Source organism: Electrona antarctica, assembly GCF_951216825.1.
Source record: "Electrona antarctica genome assembly, chromosome: 18".
NCBI classification, from domain to species: domain Eukaryota; kingdom Metazoa; phylum Chordata; class Actinopteri; order Myctophiformes; family Myctophidae; genus Electrona; species Electrona antarctica.
Window position 1 is genome coordinate 20,885,826 of NC_136799.1, and position 25,815 is coordinate 20,911,640.

General features: G+C 41.3%; 1 protein-coding gene across 10 annotated transcripts in view; it reads right to left on the reverse strand.

The window, feature by feature from the left end:
• The window catches only part of map4k5 (mitogen-activated protein kinase kinase kinase kinase 5), a 64,096-nt gene that overhangs the window by 37,796 nt on the left and 485 nt on the right, over nt 1–25,815 (reverse strand). For all 10 annotated transcript variants that reach the window (XM_079527674.1, XM_079527672.1, XM_079527678.1 and 7 more), the window contains exons 2-12: nt 25,303–25,571; nt 18,017–18,074; nt 9,141–9,231; nt 7,214–7,278; nt 6,993–7,048; nt 6,862–6,909; nt 4,094–4,136; nt 3,911–3,983; nt 2,231–2,362; nt 647–709; nt 59–140 (exon numbers count right to left, since the gene is read on the reverse strand). In XM_079527674.1, coding sequence (XP_079383800.1) covers nt 59–140; nt 647–709; nt 2,231–2,362; nt 3,911–3,983; nt 4,094–4,136; nt 6,862–6,909; nt 6,993–7,048; nt 7,214–7,278; nt 9,141–9,231; nt 18,017–18,074; nt 25,303–25,410 — 819 coding nt within the window. In that variant the 5' untranslated portion in view covers nt 25,411–25,571. The remainder of the gene's footprint in view (nt 1–58; nt 141–646; nt 710–2,230; nt 2,363–3,910; nt 3,984–4,093; nt 4,137–6,861; nt 6,910–6,992; nt 7,049–7,213; nt 7,279–9,140; nt 9,232–18,016; nt 18,075–25,302; nt 25,572–25,815) is intronic.

Here is a 25,815-nt window from a genome sequence, read left to right on the forward strand (position 1 = left end):
ATTCACTTAATTACGTGATTCTTCTGATTATCAATGACATAGAAATTAGATTAATTACCGATAGAAGCTTTTCTGCAGTGGGCCTCTTCTTTGGATTCTTCGTTAGAGACACTTTCACAAAGTTTTGGAAGGCTACGGACCTGGAGGAAGAGTTGAGATTTACAGTGAGGCAGTCATCCTTAAAGTGGTATTTCCCTTTAAAGCACTTCTGTGATCATTTTAACATCTACTCTGGCTTTGGTGTGCACACCAATTAGTTTTCAATTTGATATTCATTTGACCAGACATGCTCCCTTTCTATATGAATCCATTGCAACTCATTGAAAGCAAACGTCCCATTTTCTTTCCTTTCATAATAGTAATTGAATAAACACGACCCTCTCACGGCTCACGCAATTAGGACAATATCAGTTACCAGAATCAATAATGTGTTTTAATGAGTCTAAAGGCCCACTGAGCTTGAATCTTTCATCCGAAATGGTCACACTTTAAAAAAAAAAAAAAAACAGGTCTGGGGTGCACACAAAAGCCTTAGTAGATAAATTGACTGCCAGAAGTGACATTTTTAGACTACCATCCCAGAGCACGTTTGCAATGTTATACTGAAAAATACCTGAACAGCAACAGTAAACTCTGATGTACTCACCACTTGGTCTTGTCTTTTAGCTTGGGAGGCTGAAAGCTGCTCTTTGACATCAGAAACAATGCCCTGAAAACATTTCATTATAAATAAACGTTGCAAACAAAATAATCTTTCAAGCGTGTAATAATTCAGTGAAATGTACACAGCTTACATTTAGCAATTTTGGCATCATGTCTATCCCCACTTTAAATTAGTGCAACAGTGAAATGAGAACCAATTCCTAGATCAGCAATGTTATAAGCAAATAACAGTTAATAACTAGAAAAAGTGCCCTTCTGGGCACAGGTCTCCACCAGGAGGATAGGACTGTGTGAGATGTTTGGCAAATGTTTAGGAGTAATACTGTATAAACATGTTTTTTTGTTTGTTAGTTTTTTGCAACAATTTTCTTCATTTTGTTGAGGAAATGCAGAGCCAGATCACTCATAGCATGAGGATAGAATTCTGGATGAGCAGGACATGTGCAGCATTTTGTACAAAACGGGCCACTCCTGAAAACTTTGGAAGGCAATGTTAGCCAATCAGTGTAGAATCTGAGAAATCCAACAGACTCGTCTTGATCACATGACTACAGAGATCATGTGTACCGATTTGCGTGACATTTGGATGAAATCTGTGCGACTAACATAAGCAATATGTTTTGCAGAAATTGGCCTCATGGTGGCGCTATAACCGGCAGATGTGGAGGGATGCAGGGACAATGTTTTTCCATGGCCTCTAGGGAGTGCATACATAAGTTGTATACAGATCGATGCAGTTATAGCTAAAACAGGAATTGACCTGTTATAGCGCCACCGTGAGGCTGATTTGGGGGGGAAAATGGTGGCATGTCGTCCTTGGCCTAGTGGAAATGTGCGTGTATAATTTCACGGAAATTGCACACTGTGTTTGTGATTTGTGGCACTTTGTTCGAAACGGACCAATCATGTGAGCTTTAGAAGCCAATCTTAGCCAATCAAGATGGAAGATGGGAAATGGTGCAGATCCGTGTTGATCACATGACTATGGAGATAGTGTATACCGAATTGTGTGATGTATGGATAAAATGTGTACGAGTAATCTACAGAAATGTGTTTTGTCTAAATCGGCCTCATGGTGGCGCTATAACAGGCCGTTGAGGAATATTTGGGGCAGAGGTTCGTCGTTGGCATCCAGGGAGTGTGTGTGCAAAGTTTGGCATGGATCGGGCCAACGGTGGCGGAGATTAGCTGGTAACAGACGGACGGAAGGAAGGAAGGACGGACGGACGGACGCACACACACACACACACACACACACACACACACACACACGGACGGAGTGCAAAACATACTCTCTCCTCATGCCTTCGGCCTGGTGGAGACAATGAAAGGGTCTAGGGCTTGGCATCTTGACAACAGATGTGACAAAACATTTTTGCATCCCTAGAATGTGCGTGACTAGCAGAGCGCTAAATATAGCATGAAGCATACTTTCGATTAAAACAGGAGGGCTACCAAAGTTATCAAAGGGCTGATGGAACACTGGGGGAACACAAAAGCAGGAAGTCAACCAAGGAATCTGCAAAGGAAGTGCTGGTTGATCATGTCTGAGGAAGCTGAACTGTACCTCATAGGGTGGAGATCGAACATAGGGGGCTGCAGCTCCGCCAGTTCTATGGAGGTGATACCAACGGCCCAGATGTCACACAACTGGTTGTAGCCCCCGTTCTTCTCCACTGCTGCCACCTCTGGAGCCATCCTAGGGGGTGCACAACATTTCAGCAGTGAGGATTTGTAGGGAGGTTGGCCAGCATTCCTAACGTTGCTGGTCCAGTCCCCAGTACAGAGAAATGAATACAACAGTTTGAGCAGTGGTATGCTCAGCTGGTGGGTGTGACCAGTCAGAGTATTATCGGTTTGCTATCACATTGTGCCACTTTTTCAAGCTATTTTTGGACTGTGTTCTGTGATCAGCCTTTTATGTCTTTAGACTCTTTACTAGTCCATACCCAGGGATTTCCACCCACCATCCATACTGGCTATGCAGTGTCTCCCCAATATGCATTGGGCAGCGGTGCACCGCCACTGCAAAAAATATAACTGCCGCTGTTGAAGTGTAAATTATTGTCATTTATTTTTTAACGATGAAAGATCATTTATTTTTTAACGATGAAAGATCTTATGTCAGACAAACAGGGCGGAGAGCAGATGGGTGGTGACAGGCACCTCCATCCAGTTCCACTGAAAAGGTTACAAAAGTCTTTGATCTTGCCACCATGCAACGTTTATATCGTACATTCTTTTTGTTCTCATTATCGTTGAGTCTGAGCACAAACATTTTTAAGTGGTGCAACCACTTCCTTAAGTGACTATGTGTGTGGGTGTGTGGGTGGGTGGGTGTCTGTCTGGCTGGCTGGGGGGGTGGCTGGGTATGTCTGAGCACGAAAACAGCATTGTTGTTTTTCGCCACCTGTGCGCAACCTAACACACACACAAACACACGCACATTTTAACTGTATATATGGTGATTTCGGGTGTGCCAGTACAGTACACTAGTGACAGTACAGTACAGTAGAGGGTACAGTAGAGGGACCCCCACACGGTAACTGTCATTTCTCAACCGCGGGGCGGCTCGCGGTTGAGGGGGGTCCCCCCCCCCCCCCCGGGGACCCCCACACGGAGTTGCACCACTTACTTCACACGGGTGTGATTTTTCTAAGTTGTTTTGGCAAATGTTTGAATATGTTAATATTCTCCATTTGCAACAGAAGTTTATGTACTGGAGTGTCATAGGCTACTCTCTCTCTCTCTCAATAGCCCTGGGATACATCTATTTACTGTGCAGAACAGAACACTTATGTAAATGGTAACAGGATATAGGTGAGCACCTCAGGCTCAGTGTTAAATTGGCTATTTTTTCCAAAATGTAAAAAAATTATACAGGTACAAGTATACATTAGAACATTCTACAATTAATATTTCTACAATTGCTACTAAACCTGTATATCCATTTATTTTGGGAGATATACAAAACGTTGCATCATAACATTAAATCATATATACATTACTTAAAGGACCACTTCACCATGACATTATCGATGGGGAGTCCAATTGAATAGAAACGTTCTACAATGCGAAAATGGATGCCATTGTTGTTGCTGTTGTATGTACGTATTGTATGTCTTTATGATGAATTGATCATATCATAGTTTGTCCTATATCAGTCCTTGAAGGATAAAGCAACAGTTTCTGAACAAATTCAACCTTTCACAGTGGATGGAGTCACTTATTAGATTGAGAAACTCACCAATAGGGTGTTCCAATGAAGGACTTCCTTTTGGCAATGGTGTGAGTTATTTTGGCGGCGACTCCAAAGTCAGCTGCGATAAAGGGTGACAGATCTTTTCAGGTTATGCAATACACAAACACATAGCTGGAAGTGTTGAGAGGGTTCAAGTCCTCAGAACTCATATGCTGTCCAGCAGCTTACCTAACTTCACATCTCCGTTGTCTGTCAGAAGAATGTTGGCTCCCTGTTAGAATGAAGGAAAATAATATATTCTTGGTGGTATTCAGAGGCATTACTGTGAAGCATGTGGTGTAAATCACCCATGGTATTGTACTTTGAGAATGTTGACAAATAATGCAGACTCATGGCTGTTTCATTCAAGAAAGAAAAGTGTGGTATGAAAAGTAGAAGATCTTGAGGTATTTGAGCTCTAAAACAACCTCTTGTTTGAGCTCAAATACATCAATATCTTTGAATTACGTTTTGCTCAATAGTATACAACCGAATGGCTTCAAATTTGTTTAGATAAAAGATACAATCCATTAACTTATTTTAATGAATAAAACGTTATTTAAAATAAATAGAAAAGCCTCGTCTTAGCGGTAGATGATAGGTCTCTCACACGGGAGACCTGGTTCAAATACCAGGTTGAATTGTTTTCCGCTCTGTTGTCAATAAAAAAATTGGGAGCTTTAAAAACAGTGTGCGGATCTCCTCTTTCCTTTCTTAGTTACTTGTTTGGATCCTGCACCCGTTGAAATTTGCATGCACCTCTTGACCATTTAAAATACCAGATAGGGCATGAAAGTTCCAGACTGTAGTTATAATAGCTAGTATATCTGCAGTGGTTAGAGGTGGTCTCACTACTCAGTGTCAGGTAGGACAGGGGTTCTCAACCCGTGGGTCGCGACCCCTCGGGGGGGGGTCGCCAAATTATTTTAGGGGGTCCCCAAATTATTTTAAAAAAAGAAAAAGTTTTTATTTTTAATTTTCACGATTTTTCAAAAATAGCAGACCTACAAGCTCGTAGCGCGCCACTCGGTGGCGCGCTATGAGCTTGTAGATCTGCTATTTTTCAATAGCTAAATTATAACAATGCTTAAAACACCAAAAGGGGTTCTCGCCCAAAATGGTTTAAGGTTATTGTAGCAGTCAATTTATATTGGGCCTTTACTAGGGCCTTTACTGTTCCTAATATATGTAAACGACATGACATCAGCTTGTGACTGCAACTTGTTCCTGTTCGCAGATGACTCTGCACTGCTAGTCTCGGACAGGAACAAACTGCAGGTTGAAAAGGCCCTCAGCTCTGAACTCGGTAGAATCTGCACCTGGCTCACTGATAAACTATCTTTACACCTGGGAAAAACTGAATCCATTCTCTTCGGATCTAATAGTAATCTCAGCAAGGCAAATGGCTTCTTGGTTAGAGTGGGTGACAATGTTATCACACGTAAAGATGAAATGACCTACCTAGGTTCCATCCTGGAGGCTAATCTTTCCGGTGATAAAATGGCCACCAACGTAATCAAAAAAGATACACCACCAAGATACCCATGTACCTGTCTAGATACTTCCTTAATGTTAACGAAGTCCACACCCATAACACCAGAGGAAGTGCAACGAACCATGTACAACCCAGATTCGGCACAAACAAGGGACTAAATTATTTTCGCTCCTATCCCACCAAAATGTGGAACGCCCTACCAACAGTCATTAAGACATGCGAATCCCATGACTCCTTCAAAACTGCTCTCAAAGGGCACCTGGATGGCTGCAATTCGAAACTGGCCTCCGTAAAATCTGAATTTGATGAATTGAACAAGGTGGACCCTCTTGTAAACAAGTGTAATGCTTAATTGGGTTGTCCACTCACAGTTAACAGTCTTTGTATTGAGTTTGTGCTTGAAATGTACTGTAATTCTGCAAACTGTTAATAAATATTTCAATCAATCAATCAATTAGATGTGTGGCCATCTGTATTGTAGTTCGACTTCGGACATTGTTTTTGTCGACATAAAATCAATAGATTGTAGCCTTTTTTTAAGGTTAATTTTAGGTTAAGGGTTCCCATTTCCATGAAACAGCTTGGTCCACACACCAATTACATTTTAAGATAACAAATTAAGTGCATCTAGGACTTAAACTGTGAAAGGGACAAGACACTGTCCGACGACACATTTGTCTTTTTCAAATATTTGTCGGCCAACAGTGTCAACGACACTTCCTACATTCCCAGTAATGAACTAACATTAGAGGCCATGAAGATGGGCAACACATCGTTGAGGTGATCTTAATTATCACAGTTGCCCAAAAACACTTTCCCCAGTGTATCACTGCCCTAAGTGAGCATAGGACTTACCGAGTGTTTCTGTTGGCTCTGACTGACACTCTGCTGGCATCCTGCAGTGAGAGCAGAGGAAACAGGAAGAGCTCTCTGCGTAGAGCTGAGCAGAGATAATAGGCCCAGCCCTGACCTACTGCGATAACACCAGAGACAGAGACTAGGGGCTGTGTGAACAGCACCAGGCAGACGCCATCTGACATTCTGCTCCAGCATCTAAACTGCCTGGTGACGGCAATGGTCACATGTACCCATGCAATCTTGTCCCCCCTTGACCCCTTTCCAGTCACTTCAGTTCACACCTTTTCGGTCATGCTGCACAAGCCAAAATACAGGCGCCTCGGCTGGTTTTATGATGGGCCAACTGATATTTATGGTGACATTGATTGTGCAACGACTGAGCTTACTGTTCCTCCAGCCCCGAAAAGTTATTTCTCTTTATCTCTTGCTCTCTCAAACCATCTATTACTCATGAAATGTATTTTATTGTTCCGTCAGGAACTGAATGTTCTGCTGCGGTCTTGGCCAGGTCTCCCTTGTGAGGTTATTTTTTTCTCATCAAAATGAACCGGGGATAAATACACATTGAATAAATAATAAAATACAACTTGAAAAGGTGTAGTACCTTGATGTCACGGTGCATCTTGCCCTTAGTGTGTAGATATCCCAAGCCCTGATGAGGAAATGATTGGCACGTTACAGATCAACTTAAATTCAGCTTTGGTATGTTTCCAAGAATAACATAAGTGGAATTACCTGTATGGTCTCTCTGCACATATAGGCAATCTGAAGCTCTGACAGCGGCCCAGTAACTGTAACACACAAAATACACTTTCTCCGATTTTTTGGTCAAAGCTAACATTAGTCCTGTAGACTTGGCAGCAGTGCAGTAACATAAGTGAGGTATTTAACACTGGATGTAATACTAAATGGTGAAACTGCATAATAATGATGAAATAAGTTCTGTAATATCTCACCATGATAGATATCCTGCAGGGATCCTCCACCACAATACTCCATGCATATCCACAGCTTCTCTCGACTGACAGAAGAACAAAAGGTGAGACAGTTAGGTCATTGTGCCAAACAGATTATTTACAGTTGTACAGTGAAGTAGTTTCATTAGTAACAACATATGTGGGAAATGATATCTATAGCATCTACAGACAGGTTTCTTGATTTACTACATGACTTAAAGAATTACCGTTCCCTTGATCACATTCAAATGGCTTTAGTAAGATATTGAATGAGATCTATGTCTGCTTGTCACCTTTTAGCTACACGTGCAAGCAATTTAATACAAAATAGTCAGGAAACAAGTCTGCAAGCATCTCTGGAAATTCCCCACGTAAAAGGATTTTTGCCTCTTTTGGTTGTGTTTTTTTCACTGCTGCATGGCGGTTTGGTTTGTGCTATAACCACCATGATTTAAGTAGCATTTTATGTCTTGTGTATTCAGTAGACTGTACAGGACCTGCTGCTGCGATAAGACGAGCCCCTCTCCTGACTAATGGCCGTATAAAGCAGATCAGAGACTCGTATTCCAGTTAAACCTGCTGGAAGTCATTGGGGAAGGGTGGGCGTACCGACCCTACTTCCTCTCCAGGTTCCAGTCAAGAGGAACCTCTACTAAAACCTGAGTGCTGAATCCTGGTACCAACAGGCTTCGCCAGCCTAGTCAGCAGCACCAGTCTGTCTAGAACTACTTTTACTGTGGTCACTTTCACATGCGTGGGCACACTAACTCACTGGTGTGACCAATTCAAGTCATGTCAGTTAGGCAGGCAATGGTTCTTATCTATTATTACATTTGAGAGAATTCCTCGCCCATTATTTGTGCCCATGGAGCGCACAACTTTGTGTGCGGGTTCAGGTGGCCAAGTCATACACTGTGACATACAGTATGCGGAAGTGCCATTCACGCCTGTAGTTTGTGGCCGTAATACGTCACTGCCTTTACCTCTGCGTTTTCAACCAAGCTCTGTGGGTTCAAAATGTACGCTTTGTGTGTGTGTCTCACTCAGACACACAATATTCACAGAGAAACAACAAGGACATGTGGTGTTAGATGTGAGAATTCCACAGGCATACAAGCTTCTAGTATCTTACAATCTTGGCAATGAATGGAGGTTGGGCTGCCATAGCCAAATGGGTAGAGACTATAGCCCGCCGGCGCCTGTGAGGCTAAAGGTCCTAGGTTCAATTCCCGCCGGCCCTGGCAATGTGTCGAGGTGACCCTGAGCAAGACACATAACCCCTGCACACCTTTGAGAAGCACTCAGCTGGGTGAAGCTGAAAACTGAATTTCTCCCGTGGGATGAAATATCATATAATAATTATTATTAGTATTAATAATTAATATTGTTTTCTTTGTTTAGTTATTTGTGTTTGCGGTGACCAGGACACTTTTTGAGCGGTGCCTCCGCTCCATTATGCAGCTATGTGTGTCCCTATACGTGTCCCTGTGTCCGAGCACAGTAAGCTGCAACACGGTAACTGTCATTTCTCAGCATCCGTTTCGGGCATCGGAAGGCTCGCCGGAACCGGGCCTGCCCCCTGGGCACGTTCCTGAGGGTCTGGATGTTCCGGGGACCCCACGGGGACCACCACACGGTAACTCTGCTATTTCCCAAAGATTTTTTTTCCAAAAAAACAAAAATCTAAGTACAGTACAGAGCACAGTACAGTACGTCTACAATATAGTATAGAGCATAGTACACTATAACAATAAATGTATACAGTAGTTGCACATGATTTTCTTTTTTTACTTTGAGTGTCCTATATAAAATGTCTCTTGAATAAGAGTTCTATTACCGTTATCACTGTGCAAACAAAATACAATTTGTGATGTGGAAATATCAAATGACAGACAAAGGGTTGGTGGTATTCAGTGCTGGCTCTTACCACAGGTAGCTCCCAAAGTAGGCCACAATGTTTTGGTGCATGCATTCCTTCACCATGAAGATTTCCTGCTGTATGATGGAAAAGTCATCCCCTGGAAGGACAGAGTGAGAGACAGACAGCATCAGCACTAATGTTAATTTAAATATATGACAGTAATGAGGTTTTCTTGTAAAAGCCTTATATGAAGAAGATGACATTCTTGCAAAAAGATTGCTTTCCATGATTCCAACCTTCAGTTGAAAGCAAATTTAGGTCATGAATCATCTCTCTTTGCTTACAAAATAGTTACATAATCAGTGTTTTCTGAAATATGGATTGATCCATTTCACAGGGTGCTTGCCCTTTCCGCAAATACAAATTCCATACTTTTTCAAAACAGATTATGATTTGTTTCTTATAAGACAAGTGTGTATTTCTTTTGTGAGTTTGACTTTTTGATAACTGGTGGTGATCTCATACCACTGGCAGGGAGAGACACCTGCAGGTGTTTTGCCCTGTAGATGACTGAACAATGCTGCAGCTCCCTTGCTGGCAATGTCAGTTTCTTGGGATCATATTTTGCAAAACACTAGTGCTTCACTGGGAGTCAGGCCTGGAGCAATCCAGGTTTTATATCTGGGGTGTTTGAGCCATAAGATTGAATACAAACAAGTTAACAACCCATTTTCAAACTTTTTTCCAAGGGCTATCATTAACAAGCATGGGTGCCAAGTCCGACTCAAACAATTTAACCATTGCATAAATTCACTAAATGCAATAGTTGTACAGTGCAACCCCTTTTCTTGAATTGGACATTTTGCTCAGATTGAAAGGTGGCTGCAAAAGCAGGCAGTTATTACAAATGATGTCAAGATCGTCAGAAATGGATGAAAGCAGTAGCAGTAGAGATGACAATTGTAATCACATACAGCACTACTCTTAAATGGCTGTAGTCCCAAATTTGTGTTGGCTAGTCCGCACTGCTGCAATGTATCATGCACTCATTCATTGTGTCACCTTTTAATGTGTGTTACGTGTATTACTATGACCAATAAAAGGTTTTCAAGAATTGCACCAAAGTTTCCATATTTTCCCATGTCTGGGAAATAGTAATTCATAATTTCACACTTTTCCAGACTTTCTAAACCTGCACACGCAAGGACCCCATTTCAGGTAGCAACATTTTTTCCATAATGAATAAACACACATTTTAAAGCAATCATTCATTTGTGGATATATGTTCCCTATCTAGTTGGAAATGTCACTATAGAGAAGGTACTTTGTTAGCTAGTTACAAAGGCTGTGCTAGGCCTGCAAGTTTGGGTTTAAGAGAACACTTAAGCTTTCCCTTCAGTTTTGCCAAACTCAAAACCACAGGACCATAGCATTCGAATACTTCCTTCTGACTATAATAGGGCTCAATATTTCATTATTATGTATTTGTAAAGAAAGTGGGCTACAACTTTAGAACCCAAGTTACCCAACCTAGGTTTTCCACAATGCATGTACTTGTGCATCTGTGTGACAATAAACATCTTGAACACTGCCAACGACAATAAAAGGAACAACTCCTACATTCAAAGTTTACGTTCTCTAGGCTATTATCCAGGCATGCTTTCCAGTCAAACACAGTGCTTTAACACATCCTATCGGTAGGAAGTTAGAAGACAAAAATATGCATCAGGCCAGCTGCTCCCAATTGTGCAGTCATACGAGGATCTGGAACACATCAACACGTTAAGTTATAATCTATCAGAGGCTGCCGTCTCTTAAAATTCTGTGTGTGGGGGGGGGATCAACATCAAGCTCTTCTGATGCATGTCCTCAGAGGGACGTGGCTTCTAACAGAAAAACAACAGGATATATTGCCTTGGGAGGGGGGGATTCTGGTAAACATTTGCTGTGGTTGGATTAATTTGCTACCAACAGCAATAATGACCACAATGATGGGAGTGAAGATCCAAAATAAGCTATCCTAAACTGTTCCTTTAAACTTTAAAGGAACAGTAGGAAACATAAATCACTGGTTTCTATAATTGTGGATATTCTCATATATCCATAATAGATAGCCAGATTAAAAGGTTTACTGTGGCCTTCAGACAGAGAAACCTAGTTCCTTGCCCTGAGCATCAGTGCACGATCTCTGAAGCCTAATTAAGCACTTCTATACAAGTAGGTGACACCCGGGTACAGAGACATATCCCTCCAAACTCAGCTGTGAGTAGACCTTTCCCTTCCTGGAACTGAAGTCGCTGAGGGAAAAAGATGAGGGATGGAAATAGTTTGAGGGTTACAGTGGCTCTTGTTTTGAAAACACATGCATATACGTACAAACACAGTGAGACAATATGCTGTGAAGCAGCCCTGCTCCCAGCCTGTCTGGGAGAGAGTTCGGATCTCTCACGTGAGGTCTGAATAAAAGTCTGGGTGGAATGCCAAGACACGCAATGCAGGCTGACCAGTAAACAACAACCCAGTGCGCTTCCACAAATATCAACACAACTTAGCCATCAGATGCAGTGATGCAGTCACCGGCTAATAATGTGTAGCATTTTTTACTTTAAGTTAACCAACTTAGCGCTGTAGAACTGTGTGAAATTTTAAAATGAAAGCTGGGGGCCCAAGAATATTATATTACCTATTTGAAACAACCACTGATTATCTACAAATATAATACGAGATGATTTGATGCATTCAAGGTAAGGATCTAATTCCTTTGACAGAAAACTACTTTTAGTGTGTGCCAATGTGACACATACAATCACAAATTTTCCAAAGCATTACAAGGCCATTGCAAATGAGTAAATTACACTTGTGGGGTACTCATCAATTTGGTGATAATTACATATTATTGCATGTTTGTGTATTGTGTAATTACTGTGTTTAACAGTTTTCAACCTCTTCATTTTGAGAGATACTGATGTTCAATACAATTCATTTTCACTGCATCACGGTCATGCAGCAAATGCAATGAATAGCCACAAAATTATTGGGAGGACAAGTTCAGTCACAGTTTTAGAAACAAGCTGAAAAATATGGCAGGGTCCCCACAAGTTTCACATGGTAAAACGAGGCCTCAAAGCAAAACCACTTCCTCTAAGACTCAGAACAACTTCCCTTTGCTCTTTGAATACCAAGCTGTGTTCTAATTAAATGCAAGGTGTGTAATTTGAATTCATTGTGGAGGCACTGCAGCATTTAACCCATTGCAGCAATGGAACCAATTTTATTGATCATAAATCACTTAAACTTATGCAAGTTGAAATAAGATGGAATGGTCTGGACTTAGGTAATTTCCAAACGTAAATAAACAATGTTGAAAAATATGTGTTTCGTTGAGGTTGACAGTTAAAAAGTATGACACGCTTTCTCTTCAGAAGAATTGCACAGAAGCTTGAAAAAGAAAAGCAGTGGTTCCCTTTATAATTTAAATGTTTTGAGTCAGAGTAGCGGAAGGCCTCCCATAGGATTCAGTTCTACTGCATGTGCTAGGTGGATGGCTCTAGTCTAGAGCAGTGGTTCTCTTCTCAAACATTTTCATGTCAAATGAAATACTGTACCGTATATATTTGGCCGTAGAAATCTCTCAAAGGTCCTGAATATTCATCTTCCTTTCAGTGATTAGATCACTAAGTGAAGACATGTTTTATTTGTTTTTCCCATGGATAAACAAATAAAACTTGTGCCTATTCTGTGCCCAATAGCCACTGCAGCCTGAGGGCTGAACCACTCCCTATCTCTTTTCTCTGACCTGCCTTCATACCAGTGTCACTGATCCTGGTCCAACCGGTTTGATCCCATGGTTGGGACAACGCTGTTTACCTGCAAGGATCATTTAAATGAGCAACTAGAGTCCTGTTAAACCAGGATGCTTAAGACTGGGTTTCTCCAAACAGTCTTGAGAATGGGTCTGTTTTTGTTCACTTAAATGTTGCTACATGATGCGACTGTAGTACAAACTTAGGGCCTTATCTTGCACGTGACCTTAACCCTTGTTTTTTGTTTTTTTTTAACAGTACAAAATGCCAAATGAAAAATGCCAAATGTTTAGGCATAAGGGGTAAGGCAGTGTGCAACATAGGGCGATTAGTCCCTGAGGAGATATTTTAGACTCCTCAGGGACACCTGGTGCTGCTGGTTTTCTACCTGGCAAGGCAGTTAAATAACTGGCGTTCCAGGTAAAACCTAGCCATAAACTGAACCTCTTATTATAGCCAGAATGACAAGGAGGTCTCTTGAGCATTTACACCAGTTACATCATGGAATAATACCAGTAGTACTTCGGGAATGGAGAGCAGGACCAGGGTTCAGAACCAGTGTTCTAAGCTAAAGTAGCCTATATTGATTTAGGTAGCTGTATCTATGACCACCATATCCATTTCAGCCCTGCTAATGGTGATGCTCCAAGGATGACAATGTCTGTTAGTTATGTGTGCAAGTATAAGTTTCTCAACTTCAAGCCAGACAGACAACTATTCCACAATCTTGGGAATGCTCTGTAATTACGCCTCCTGAAGCCATGAACGGAAGTTGTCATACGATTCACATTCACAAAAATATTATTATTCATGTTATTAAAATAATAACTTCATTATGTAACAAAGAACATGCAAGCCCCTAGGACATCCTTCCTAGAAAATATTCTTACACAACCTGTGCCAGAAAGATTTATTTCCTATCTGTATGAATGTTTTGAGTTCAAACCACTCCACTGATCATATTCGAAGGCAGTGGCAGATTGACTTGGAATGTCAGATAGAAGACAATACTTGGACAACAATTATAGGAAATACACTTACTATTTTGAGTTGCAATAATGATAGAGAAAGACAATTCAAAATTTTACACAGACTCCATTATACACCTCTACTGAGAAGCAAGCTTGGTCTCAGCTCTCCTAAATGTGACACAGAAGTTGGTACATATGCACATATGCTTTGGAAATGTACAAAGATACAGGTGTTTTGGAATGAGGTGAAGAATGAGCTGGACACCTTGATTGGATATAATTTAAACTTGTCACCTCTCCAGTGTGTACTAGCAGCTAAGGTATCCAGTGCAAGGACCAGACACGACGCCAAATTGGTTGGAATACTTTTATACATAGCGAGAGACTATACTCAAGCTTTGGATTCATAGAGACGTTCCTACACTGGATGATTGGTACAAGAAGGTAATGACTGTGGTTCCTCTGGAGAAACTGACTCATCTCCTCCGCGATAACATGTAAGGGTTCACGAAGGTATGGGAACCAGTCTTAGATACAGTGGACCCTTCTAGACTGTGCTTCAATGTACCTTATTGAACGGTAGGGAATAACAAACTCTGGTGACCTGTAATGTACAATCATGTCAAGACTGTGGTGTACTCGTTTTGTCTTTTTTCGTCTGTGCATTGTAATGTCCGTATTGTGGTACTCCTACTTCCTATGTTGTGTTGAAAAAAGAAAAATGTGTGGTTCTATATACATTGAATTGCGATTGAACAGTTGTGAAATTTCAGAGCCTCAATAAAAATACATTGAAAAATATAAAAAATTATAATAACTTCAAGTTCTGCTAAGTCCCTAGGAGGATATATATATATATATATATATATATATATATATATATTTGAGGCTTTGAGTAATACGACAAATTACACAACTACAAAGGTGAAATGGAAGTAGTTGGGAGGTGGACAGCCGCTGTAGTTTTCACATTTTCGGCACTTCTGTTGCACAGACACTATGGTGAAAGCATTTGAAAACTGAGGGAGTCGACAGTCTGTCTCGTGAGACTAGGGTGCAAGTAATGTAGTCGGTGTATGCCCACACAGCACACACCCCATTTAACACCGGCTACCGTTGCAACCCTAGTGATGGTGACCCTAAGGCCTTTCGTCTGCACCATCCTTTAGGCCAGTGGTTTTCAACCTTTTTCACATCAAGGACCATTAGTTATTCTGCATTTGAACCACAGACCACCATTTGATGAAATTTGGCCTCTCAGACCAAAAAGTTAAAACTAAAGAACATTTTGTTGTTGTCGTTGGATAAGATTTTGTCCAATACCATGATGTATTGATGTTCAGGAGAGATAACAGGCAAACATTGAAAATAACAATTCTTCTACATTCTCTAATTGTGTAGATTTCTTGTAAATTAAGTAATGCAGATGTTTAACAATAATTTAACTCTTGAGGGCGTAAAATTAAACCAAATGGACCGCCAAGGTCCATTTGGTTTCATTTTACACTCAAGAATTAAAGATCTATAAGGGTCCATTTGTTGACCAACTCTCCATCATTTAGCTGGGGACCTCCTGGAACCCCCTCAAGGACCACTGGTGGTTCCTGGACCACTGGTTGAAAACCACTGCTTTAGGCCAAAATTCCCAATTTAACAGATATCTAAATAAACTGGCATGAAACTTGTCTATTGCTTAATTTATACTTGATTGCACAACGGTGTAGCTCACCAACATACAGTATAAAGATGTGTAAAGTTACAATTTATTTACTTTAAAAGAAACTTGAAATAGCCATAGTTCGGCAAGTTCCAAAAAAGAAATCTGTGGAACCAGTGTTAAACTGAATGCCTAGTGCTTGTCAGGGTGGGGGTCCCCCGTTCAAATATGACAATTTCGGGTGGTCATGGCCTGAAAAGTGTGCGAACCCTTGCACTAGACTCAAGCAACATGACCTCTACGGGCCACTAGCAGGACTTTTGGACTCCTAGGGCAGTATTATGCGCGTCTTAAGTACCAGGTCATATTACTTAACTTAAGACCTGGAGGCGTGATCAATGCCATTTGGCTATTCTGAGTGGCCAAACAGCATTGACCACGCCTCCAGGTCTTAAGTTTAGTAATATGACCTGGTACTTAAGACACGCATAATACTGCCCTTAGTCTCGTTGATTGAGTAGTTTTTCTTTTTTCCTGTTGACCTCTGTAGAGCCCTTGGTTTGGGCTTAAGATTGCCAATATATTAGAGCGAGAAAATCTATTCACACAAGGGTAGGTCACAGGTCCTCCTTCGACCACTGTCAATGTTGGACAGGCTCAACAGAGTTGAGACAATGTGGAACAGACTCAACAGAGATGAGACATATTAATTAATTGTGTTTTGGTTTACATATAAGGGGCCTGTGTTGATTGACACTGCAACTGGGCTTATTCATAAGCAAATAAAAGTGTAATCTATCTATTGTGGATGAAAATGGAAACAAGCCCCTGGGGCTTTTTGTGTTATCCTTTTAGCATAACCTTTGACTATACTACTTTACTGTTAACAATCTTGTTATTAATAAAGTATTTAATCAATGAATTCATCAAATGTATGTTTCTGCTGGTATGCAGTATGCACCTCTCTCACTCCCCTCTTGTTGACCGAAACTTGTTTTAAACAACAGCGAAGAAACAGATCATAAACATATAATTTCCATTAGGATATTTAAAAGACTACTCTGAGAGCAAAAGCTTTACTATCTCTCTTCTGCTCCAATCCATACCTGGGACTGTGCCACACACAGCCATATGCAAGTAGTCTTAATGTAGTAGTCACCTGTCACTCTATGCTGTTCAATGGACAGAGTCCGATGCACAACTGCTATTTGTCGAGCTCTCAGATTTATTTTTACAGCAGCACAAATCGACGCACAAAGCTTAGGTGCTGGCCTGGGCCGTGGCTCAGCGGTCCAGGCACCTTGGCCGGTAGCCCGAGTCTGGCAGTGTGCCGCGGGTTCGACTCCCGATCCCGACGGCCTTTACTGCATTTCACTCCCCCCCCCATCTCTCTCCCCCATTTCCTGTCAGCTGTCCCTCTATAAAAAAATATAAAATAAAGGCGAAAGCCGCAAAAGAAAAAGGTGCTAGTGCTACTGCCATGGAATTTGTTACAGCATATTGATTTTCCCAAAGTCAGGGAGACAAACCCTAGCTCACAGCAATGCTCCTTCTGACTTCTAGCTAAGACACACACACACACACACACACACACACACACACACACAAACACACACACACACACACACACACACACCCCCCTGCCCATTTTAGCGGTTCTTTGGATCTCAGAGAGTATGATGACTAGTGTTAAAGCCAGCTTTAGACAAGCTATACAACTAAAATGTGCATCTCCCCACCCCCATTAACAGTGTGTGTGTGTGTGTGTGTGTGTGTGTGTGGGTGTTCGCTGAGAGGGGGGGGGTAACACTTGGCAGACAGTTTTGACTTTACCAGCCAGCGGGTATTTTGTATTCCCATGTTAATTGATAATTTGGGGTTGACAGTGCTCCATGTGCCAAAGCAAATTGCATAGATTCTATACACTTCTTCCAAGTGTTTTGAGCTGATGAGGTGATTATGGGGGTCAGTGAATGAAAGAGAAAACACGGAGGGGAATTGTTTACTCCAATGACCGATAATCAGCCAGGCTTTTCTGCATGTCAGTGGTACAAAGCCCTCTGATAATCCCACTAATCTGGATCACACCAACGCTGTGCTGTCACTGGGTCATCAGTCCAGACTGCAAGGAGAGCACAGTCATACAATGTTCTCCTCCCCCCTCATAATTCTTTAATATTATTTCATAATGTTCTCCATATATAAGACACGTCAGATTCTAACTGCACTGCATGGCTGATTGGTATCGTTGCTGTATAAAAACATTTCTCCAAGTTTTATTCCTCATTTGTGCATTCCCAATCTTTTTCAACACCTGGACTTTCTAAAACGGATAAGACCCTAACCCTGCCACAACACGACAGCCATCCAAAATCAGCATCTCAGAGATAAAACTAGAAAAAGTGCCCCTCGAGGCACAGGTCTCCACCAGGCCAAGGTCAGGTTGTGGCTCTTGGTGGCGCTATAATAGGCCTGGTGGAGACAATACATGTTTTATGAAATCACACTTACCTGGCTCCAACTTTATGATCTTCACTGCAGCAAGCTCTCCCGTTTGTATATTTCGAGCCTGAAATGTAGAAGAATACAGCCATTTTGAGAAAAGTTTGGAATAATTTTACTAGAGCCAGGTCAATACAGTATAGAAATTGTTTTGCTTGTTACTTCTCATGCCTGAGAATCCCATCGGCAAATAACGGGAAAACAGCGACCCCTGTTGTTCCTCGAAAGTTGACGCGAGTCAACAGTCTGTCTTGAGAGACTACTTCTCATGCTAACCCCAAAGCTAATTACACATTATGTAGCTAACAAGACAAACTGTTGGGACATCAGTTACAGCACTGGCCTACACAGTCAAATCCAACCTGTAAAATTAACTCTGTGTAAAGGTCAATCATTTAAAAAAAAAAGACTAAGATTTCCTTTCACATTTTTATGCTTTATTTCTGATATGCCAGTTTAGAGAAAGAGGAATCCAAGGGCTGGAGAGATGTGTGAGACAAGATAGAGTTCAGATTCAAACCAGGTTCCTCATGTTCACAAGGAGCATAATTATGGTCAAACAAAAGTTCTGAAACTTAATTTTGGTCCATTATTTCTCCACTTTAATAATACCAATTGTTATTGTATTTTATATAATTTTAATCATTGATTAGTGACATTTATAACGAGGTATAGATTGTAAGGATCAGGCATTCGTGGAATGAGCAACACAGCTAATAGTAGGGTCACAGACTAAGATTCTGTGACCATCCTCTGGGAAGGATGGTTTGATGATTGATTTGACCTCTATGGACCCTTTATAAAAGATTTAGCCCCCAGGTCCCTCGCAAAAATCCCGGCATTTTTCGCTAGATGGCCAAATTCAAAATGGCGTCTGGCGCCATAGCCAAAAATTAACTTTTGATCTAGATGACCTAGAATCATGTATGAAGACACTTTTCCATACAAGTCAACCATGAGGATTCCAAATCTGACCCAATTTTAATCATAAGACCTCGTTTTGGCCCCGAAATTCAAGATGGCCGCCATCCAGTAGATTGAAAACACTACTTTTGAATAGGAAAGCAATCTATTTGGGGGCTGTAATTTTTACAGACACAAAACACATGTGTCAGAGCATTCTGTGTCACTGGTTTCTGAATCATCAGATTCAGATGACTCCACCCTCCTCCTCTGTGCATCATCATCATCCTCCTCCTTACTGTATTCATGTCACAATACATAAGTAAGTAATCATAAACATGTTTAATGTACTTTTATCATGTGTCATGTACTGTTGGGCGGGTCCAAACTTTTTTCAAAGGGGGCCATATTAGAAAATATCAAATCGCCCAAGGGCCAACTACATCTGACATAATGTACCTTTAGACCATAACAAAGTCACATACTTAACTGTACATATGTATGCATCACATTTAAACCATTCTATATTTAACTATCATCTATCAATATTTAATATCAATTCCCTTTTGTCAGGTGTGTGCTGTGAACACAAAGTGTAACTCAGCCTTTTTTCACATTAACAAGTAACCAGTCGAGGAAGCTAAAACAAAACAACAAAATAAATTACAAGGAACAAGGAACACTGAAAAATTCTTTTTTCACATTAACAAGTAACCAGTCGAGGAAGCTAAAACAAAACAACTAAATAAATTACAAGGAACAAGGAACACTGAAAAATTATACTGTGGGAATTGCCCAGGTTAAAAACATTCTATACTGTTGGGCGGGCCGTTAATAAAACAATAGAGGGTATTGTATCCAACGCTGACGAAGGCTACGCACCAAAGAGCGTATTAGTCTACTGGAAATTTCATGAACCCAGAAATGGTGATTAGTATAAACTTTTATGATAGAAATGTTATCATGTATGAAGACACTTTTCCATACAAGTCAACCATGAGGATTCCAAATCTATTTGGGGGCTGTAATTTTTACAGACACAAAACACATGTGTCATCAGATTCAGATGACTCCACCCTCCTCCTCCTCTATGGCATACTATATATAAAAATTACAACCCCCAAATAGATTGCTTTCCTATACAAAAGTAATGTTTTCACTCTACTGGATGGCGGCCATCTTGAATTCCGTCCGGGGCCAAAACAAGGTCTTATGATTAAAATGGTGTCAGATTTGGAATCCTCATGGTTGACTTGTATGGAAAAGTGTCTTCATACAGGATTCCAGGTCATCTAGATCAAAAGTTCATTTTTGGCTATGGCGCCGGACGCCATTTTGAATTTGGCCCTCTAGCAAAAAATGCCGGGAGTTTTGCGAGGGACCTGGGGGCTAAATCTTTTATAAAGGGTCCATAGAGGTCAAATCAATCATCAAACCATCCTTCCCAGAGGATGGTCACAGAATCTTAGTCTGTGACCCTACTATAAACTTGTGGAATGGATAGCACCTGCCAAAATGGCAAGTGGTTGCTATTCAACCCTTGCTTTGAGTTGCTTAGTGGATTGGATGATTGCACTCTTCCACGGTAATAAGGAAAAAAAACACATATTGGACATTTTTACACATTAATTTTACACTCTGTGTTAAGGAACTCAGTAGCGGGTGAAAGATCCAAAAGCAGCTGCAACAGCTTAGCACCATGCTGGTCACCAACCTAGCCACATTTTGCTGTGGGATGGCTTCCCATTCCTCAAACAGGTTTTGTTGCAAGTCATCCAACATGGTTCTGTTGGTCACTCTAGCACGTACAGCACGCCCAAGCTGATCCCACAAATGTTCAAATGGGTTGAGGTCTGGACTCACGGCAGGCCATTCCATCCTCTCCACTCCCAATTTCTGGAGGTACTGTAGGCTACTCTGTGATGATCCTGGCTCTGTGGGGGCGAGCGTTGTCATCCTGGAGGATGGTGTTAGGTCCCAGATTCTGAATATATGGGATCGCCATTGGCTCCAGAATCTCATCCCGATATCTAACTGCATTGAGATTGCCAATGATGACAACTTCAAGTTCTCTCTCGTCTGTGAGAGAGATACTGCCCCATACCATACCAAGCTGTTGTGGCTGCGTATGGATCTTTCAGACACTACAGAGTTCCCTAACACAGTGTAAAAATACTGAAGTGTAAAAAATGGTCAATATGTGTTGTTTTTCTTTCCTTATTACTTTTCCCTAAATTTCAGCTCAAGACAGTAAGTTCACCAAGGCGTGAGAGCAAACAGACAGGCCAAACAGCTAATTCACCTATAAAACCACCTGTCCACCTTTCAACGTTGAGAATGTGGTGGTGACTCAGATAGATAAACAGACTCCCACGCAAGTTTGGAATAGTTCAGCCAACTGAAAGTGCACACTCAAGCAAGCAGCATGTGTACAAATACAGACTGACAATTGCATTTGCTTTAGACTAATATATTGCAGGTGGCATAGGCATAGTTGGCATCTTTGCTGTCGTGTTATACTGCTAGTGACAACCCAGTCTACAGCCTTAGGGATTTATGAGCTATATGATGTACAGACTTTTCCAAGTGCATATGTTCCACAAACTTTATAATGTCCGTGAATAACACAAGAGCAAAATAACTTCAGTGTGCTTGATATTATGGGTAAAGGGTGAACTTAGTTATCTCCAACATTTTTCTAGGGTTACATTTCCCTACATAGCTAGACTGAACCCAAGTGGTAAAAAAAGAAGAAGTTCAAATTCAAAACATGAGACTATATTCACAAATGTGTGAAACTAGCAGACCAGGCAGCATAGCTTTGACAACCTCAGACAACCTTTTAGACAAGAGGATTGTGGAGAGCAGTCTGACATAATTTATAACAAGGTCTTTATAAGACGCAAATAAGAGGCAAGGTGTGACACAAGAAGATCAATCACTATGTCAAACCCACAGGGAAAAACAGGTGTGCCGGATTGTCTAGGTTTGCAATTGTGAAGCCACAGCCGTTTGTAAAATGGATAAGGACAATAGGGAAAGTAGTGGAGCTTTAAAATGTAATTGCTCTACAGCCAATCTGAATCAAAATACTAGAGAATGAGTATGTCACTTTGTTAATAACAGCATTTTGTTTTGTCGTATCGGATTCTGCATTTGTTCCAATAATACCGACAATAAATTATGTCCCCCAAAATGTCAGACATAATCCAAGGCAAATGGACTAAAGGTTAAATTAACACTGGGGATTTTACAGTGTAAACTATGGGACATGTATGTAAAAAAAATATTATTACCAGCAGCTTTGTATTTGCGGCGGTGGTGGTCCACAGTAAAAAATAGAAGATCTACAAGCTCCTAACGTGTCGAGATATGAATATGATGCATTGTGTGCTTGTAGATAGGCTATTTTTTACCATTTTATTAATTTTGTATTATATATTTTGTGAAGGAATGGTTTTGGTTATAAAAGGTTTCCACCTGACAGCAATATATTGTTCTGTATCAGTATCTGTCAGTTTGATCAGATTCCATTCAAATTGGCTACTATGAATTCCATGGCACGGGCCTGGGTATAGGGCAAGTGCATAGGGAGGAGTTTCACTCAGAATGGGTTATTCTGGTTGCCATTTTCATGCCTACCAGGCTAGTAGGCTATTGTCCAGCCTCACTGTGGAGACATACCATTGTAGATATTGTAGGCTATTTTCCAGCCTCACTGTGGAGACATATACCATTGTAGATATCAAATTAAATAAACACTGTATGGTTTGGGAGTCAGATGACAAAATAACATAACCTTGATCCACAACAGTAATGGGTCTGCCCCGTCCGTTTTTACCCTAACTTGTCCATTCCACCGCGGGCCGTCAGAATTATGCTTCCATTGTAGCCTTGCAGTGCGTTGACTGTCGGAGATATCAAATAATTAAATACATGCTGTATGGTTTCTTTGATTTGGGTGTCATCTGACAAAATAGCATAACCTTCAAATAAGCCAAGATCCTACCGAACACGTCACTATGCCCTCCCCCTATAGAGCGTCGCAGTCCCGCCTCCTACCCTGGACCAGGAAATGAAACCCAATGCATTATTCTCATAGACATTTCTTAAAGTATTTATTTAATTAAAGACGGTTACGCCGCGGACAAAGCCAACTCGAGTCGTGACAACTCATGACAACACAAACAATATTTTGGACCAAACAAATAATTACAAAGAAGAAAAACAACAAAAAGTGTTGTAACCTGCCGTTTTTTTCTTCTTTCTAATTATTTGTTTGGTCCAAAATATTGTTTGTGTTGTCATGAGTTGTCACGACTCGAGTTGGCTTTGTCCGCGGCGTAACCGTCTTTAAATAAATACTTTAAGAAATGTCTATGAGAATAATGCATTGGGTTTCATTTCCTGGTCCAGGGTAGGAGGCGGGACTGCGACGCTCTATACAACCTGGCCTGGTTGGGATATGCAGCCCGGCCGCTCAGCGCGCACAGCAAGTGAGTCGTCTATGTTGCGCACCGAGAACGGTCATGATTGTAACAGCTCAAAACTTCCCAGTTAGATTCGATGCAAAGGGTGTCGGTAGTGTTGACAGGCTTGGCAGGTATAAAGAAGTCACACGGTAGCCTGCGTGGGGGTACAGGCTGGGGGTCCCCGCGGAGTTCGGCGCATGGCGGCGGGGGTCCGCGGTAGTATGCGTAGGGGTCCGCGAGTACAGTGACTGAGACTCAAATGTGTTACTGTCCGTTACCCATTAAATCTGCGGGCCGGGTCTGCTGCTGACGTTATGCCACTTTTTAGCTGCGCTCCACGGTTATGCTCAAATTAGTGCCCCTAAAGAATTCTGAGGCAACATGGCTGGAGACGAGGCAGCCAATCAGAACTGCTCGACTAGCCATGCCGTGCAGACGATGGGATGTTCTGGGTTGTTGCCAGTGTTGGCAACTGTCGTGACAGAAATAAGCCAACCTCCAAAAACGAGGCAAGCAACTGTGGGGAAAAAGTTTTGCTGGAAATAAGCAGACTTGGCAGTTGGCAACCCTGGAGTCGACTAGGTCGTGACTGGTCGCGTACATTTCTTGGTCATTCTTTAACCAGCCGTTTTCCAAGCTGCTGGGGAAAAAAGCCGCTCATCTGCTGAAAAAAACTAAAGTTGTCCTTTAAGTGAGGTGCTGGAGACACAAAAGGATAATGAAAAAAATAAAGGGAAGCTCTGCACATTCAAATCTGTGCACAATTTATATGCAAGCTTTCGGTTGATACTGACCTGACTAGATGCCTGAAGGTCAGTATCGTCTGAAAGCTTGCAAATAAATTGATTGTGCACAGATTTGAGTGTGCAGCGCTTCCCTTTATTTTTCGACAGTGTAAACTATGCAAACTCAACCAAAGGCAGGACATTTCCAATTTTAAGTATTTCCGCTGTCAGTGTGGCAGAAAACACACCCATGGTGAAACGCATGTTTAGACAGGGGCCTGATCATATTTCTCTCTGCCGCAGCCCATACCAGGCGCTGCATTCCACCGGTGGCCTGTGTGTGTAGTGTGTGTTGTATTGGGGGGTTGCTTAGCAGAGGGTGCTTTGTGAGGCATGGGGCAGTCACAGGCAGGCTTGGACTATCAGACATCAGATTAAATTAGAAGAAGTGTATGCAAAATATATAAACAGACAAATTCTACCTCAATTGGCCTGTCATGCAAGAGAAAAATGCACATGCATTTTCATTCTGTAATGATTTTTGAGAGATAGGTCCCTTTTTATAAGAAATATTCTCTGCAAACAGTCAGTATAATAGGCAAAAACGATGTGTGCATATGACTGGAATTAAAAAAAATACCATGGCTGATATTGAAGATGTATGTGGTAATTTCCATACTGATGTTAGTTATCTACACATTTCTGTTGGTCTTGCCAATGTTGCCATTGTCCTTGATTTGTACATTTGTTATTAACGATAAACTATTTCTGTAGGTCTTAATACTGGTTCTGTGCTCGTCTAAACCAATTACAGGCTGCACTCTCATTCATGTACTATAACCATTTATATACAGAAGCTACTGTGGTATGTGTATGCAACAATGGTCATAATAACAGGGTCATAATAACACTGCATCAGCACTTTCAGTCTTATATAGATTCCTAGCTCTGGTCCATAGCCCTAATAGTCCATGCTCTTCACAAAATACATAGCACTTATGTCCCACATTCAACATGAACTATTGTTGAGCGTGTTGGCCATTACGGTCTGCTACTCGACAAACAGCATACTCCCGGATGACAATGGTAAGTTCATTAGTCATCTTGTGGCATGCATCATGATGCATGCTGTGCATACACACATTGGTAGAGATACTTTAATGACAGGCTGTGTGGGACTGAGAAGCGACAGTACCTTGTACACGTCCCCATATGTGCCACTTCCCACTCGTTGGATGAGCTCAAAATCCTGTTGTGGGTTCCGTCTCTGAATTTCACCACTCGGCCGGGGAAAGATATCCATGGCTGCCAGATAGCCCGTCCACAGGAAGGAATGATGCTTTACATTTAGTAAGCTATGTCAAATGCGGTCAAAGTGGTTTATAGCGACGTGATATCGGTGATTTGTAAACGGTCACATAGATGGTCCTTTATTTATCCTTCATATGGCTCCTGGTCCATGTCCTGAAAAGATGAGAGAATGAACATCTTATTTTTAAAAGAAAAAAATACATTCGTGAAAACGCTGACAAAACGACAGCACACATCTGGTTCACTTTAGCATTTATTGTATTTTTCACGTATATCATATCATTTTTGTTTTTTTAAACAGTGGCTGGGATGGAGTCACATATGGCAACTTGTTACATCAGTCACAAGTTCATAACCACCTGCATGTATTTTACCCTTAGTTAGGAATTAGGATCAT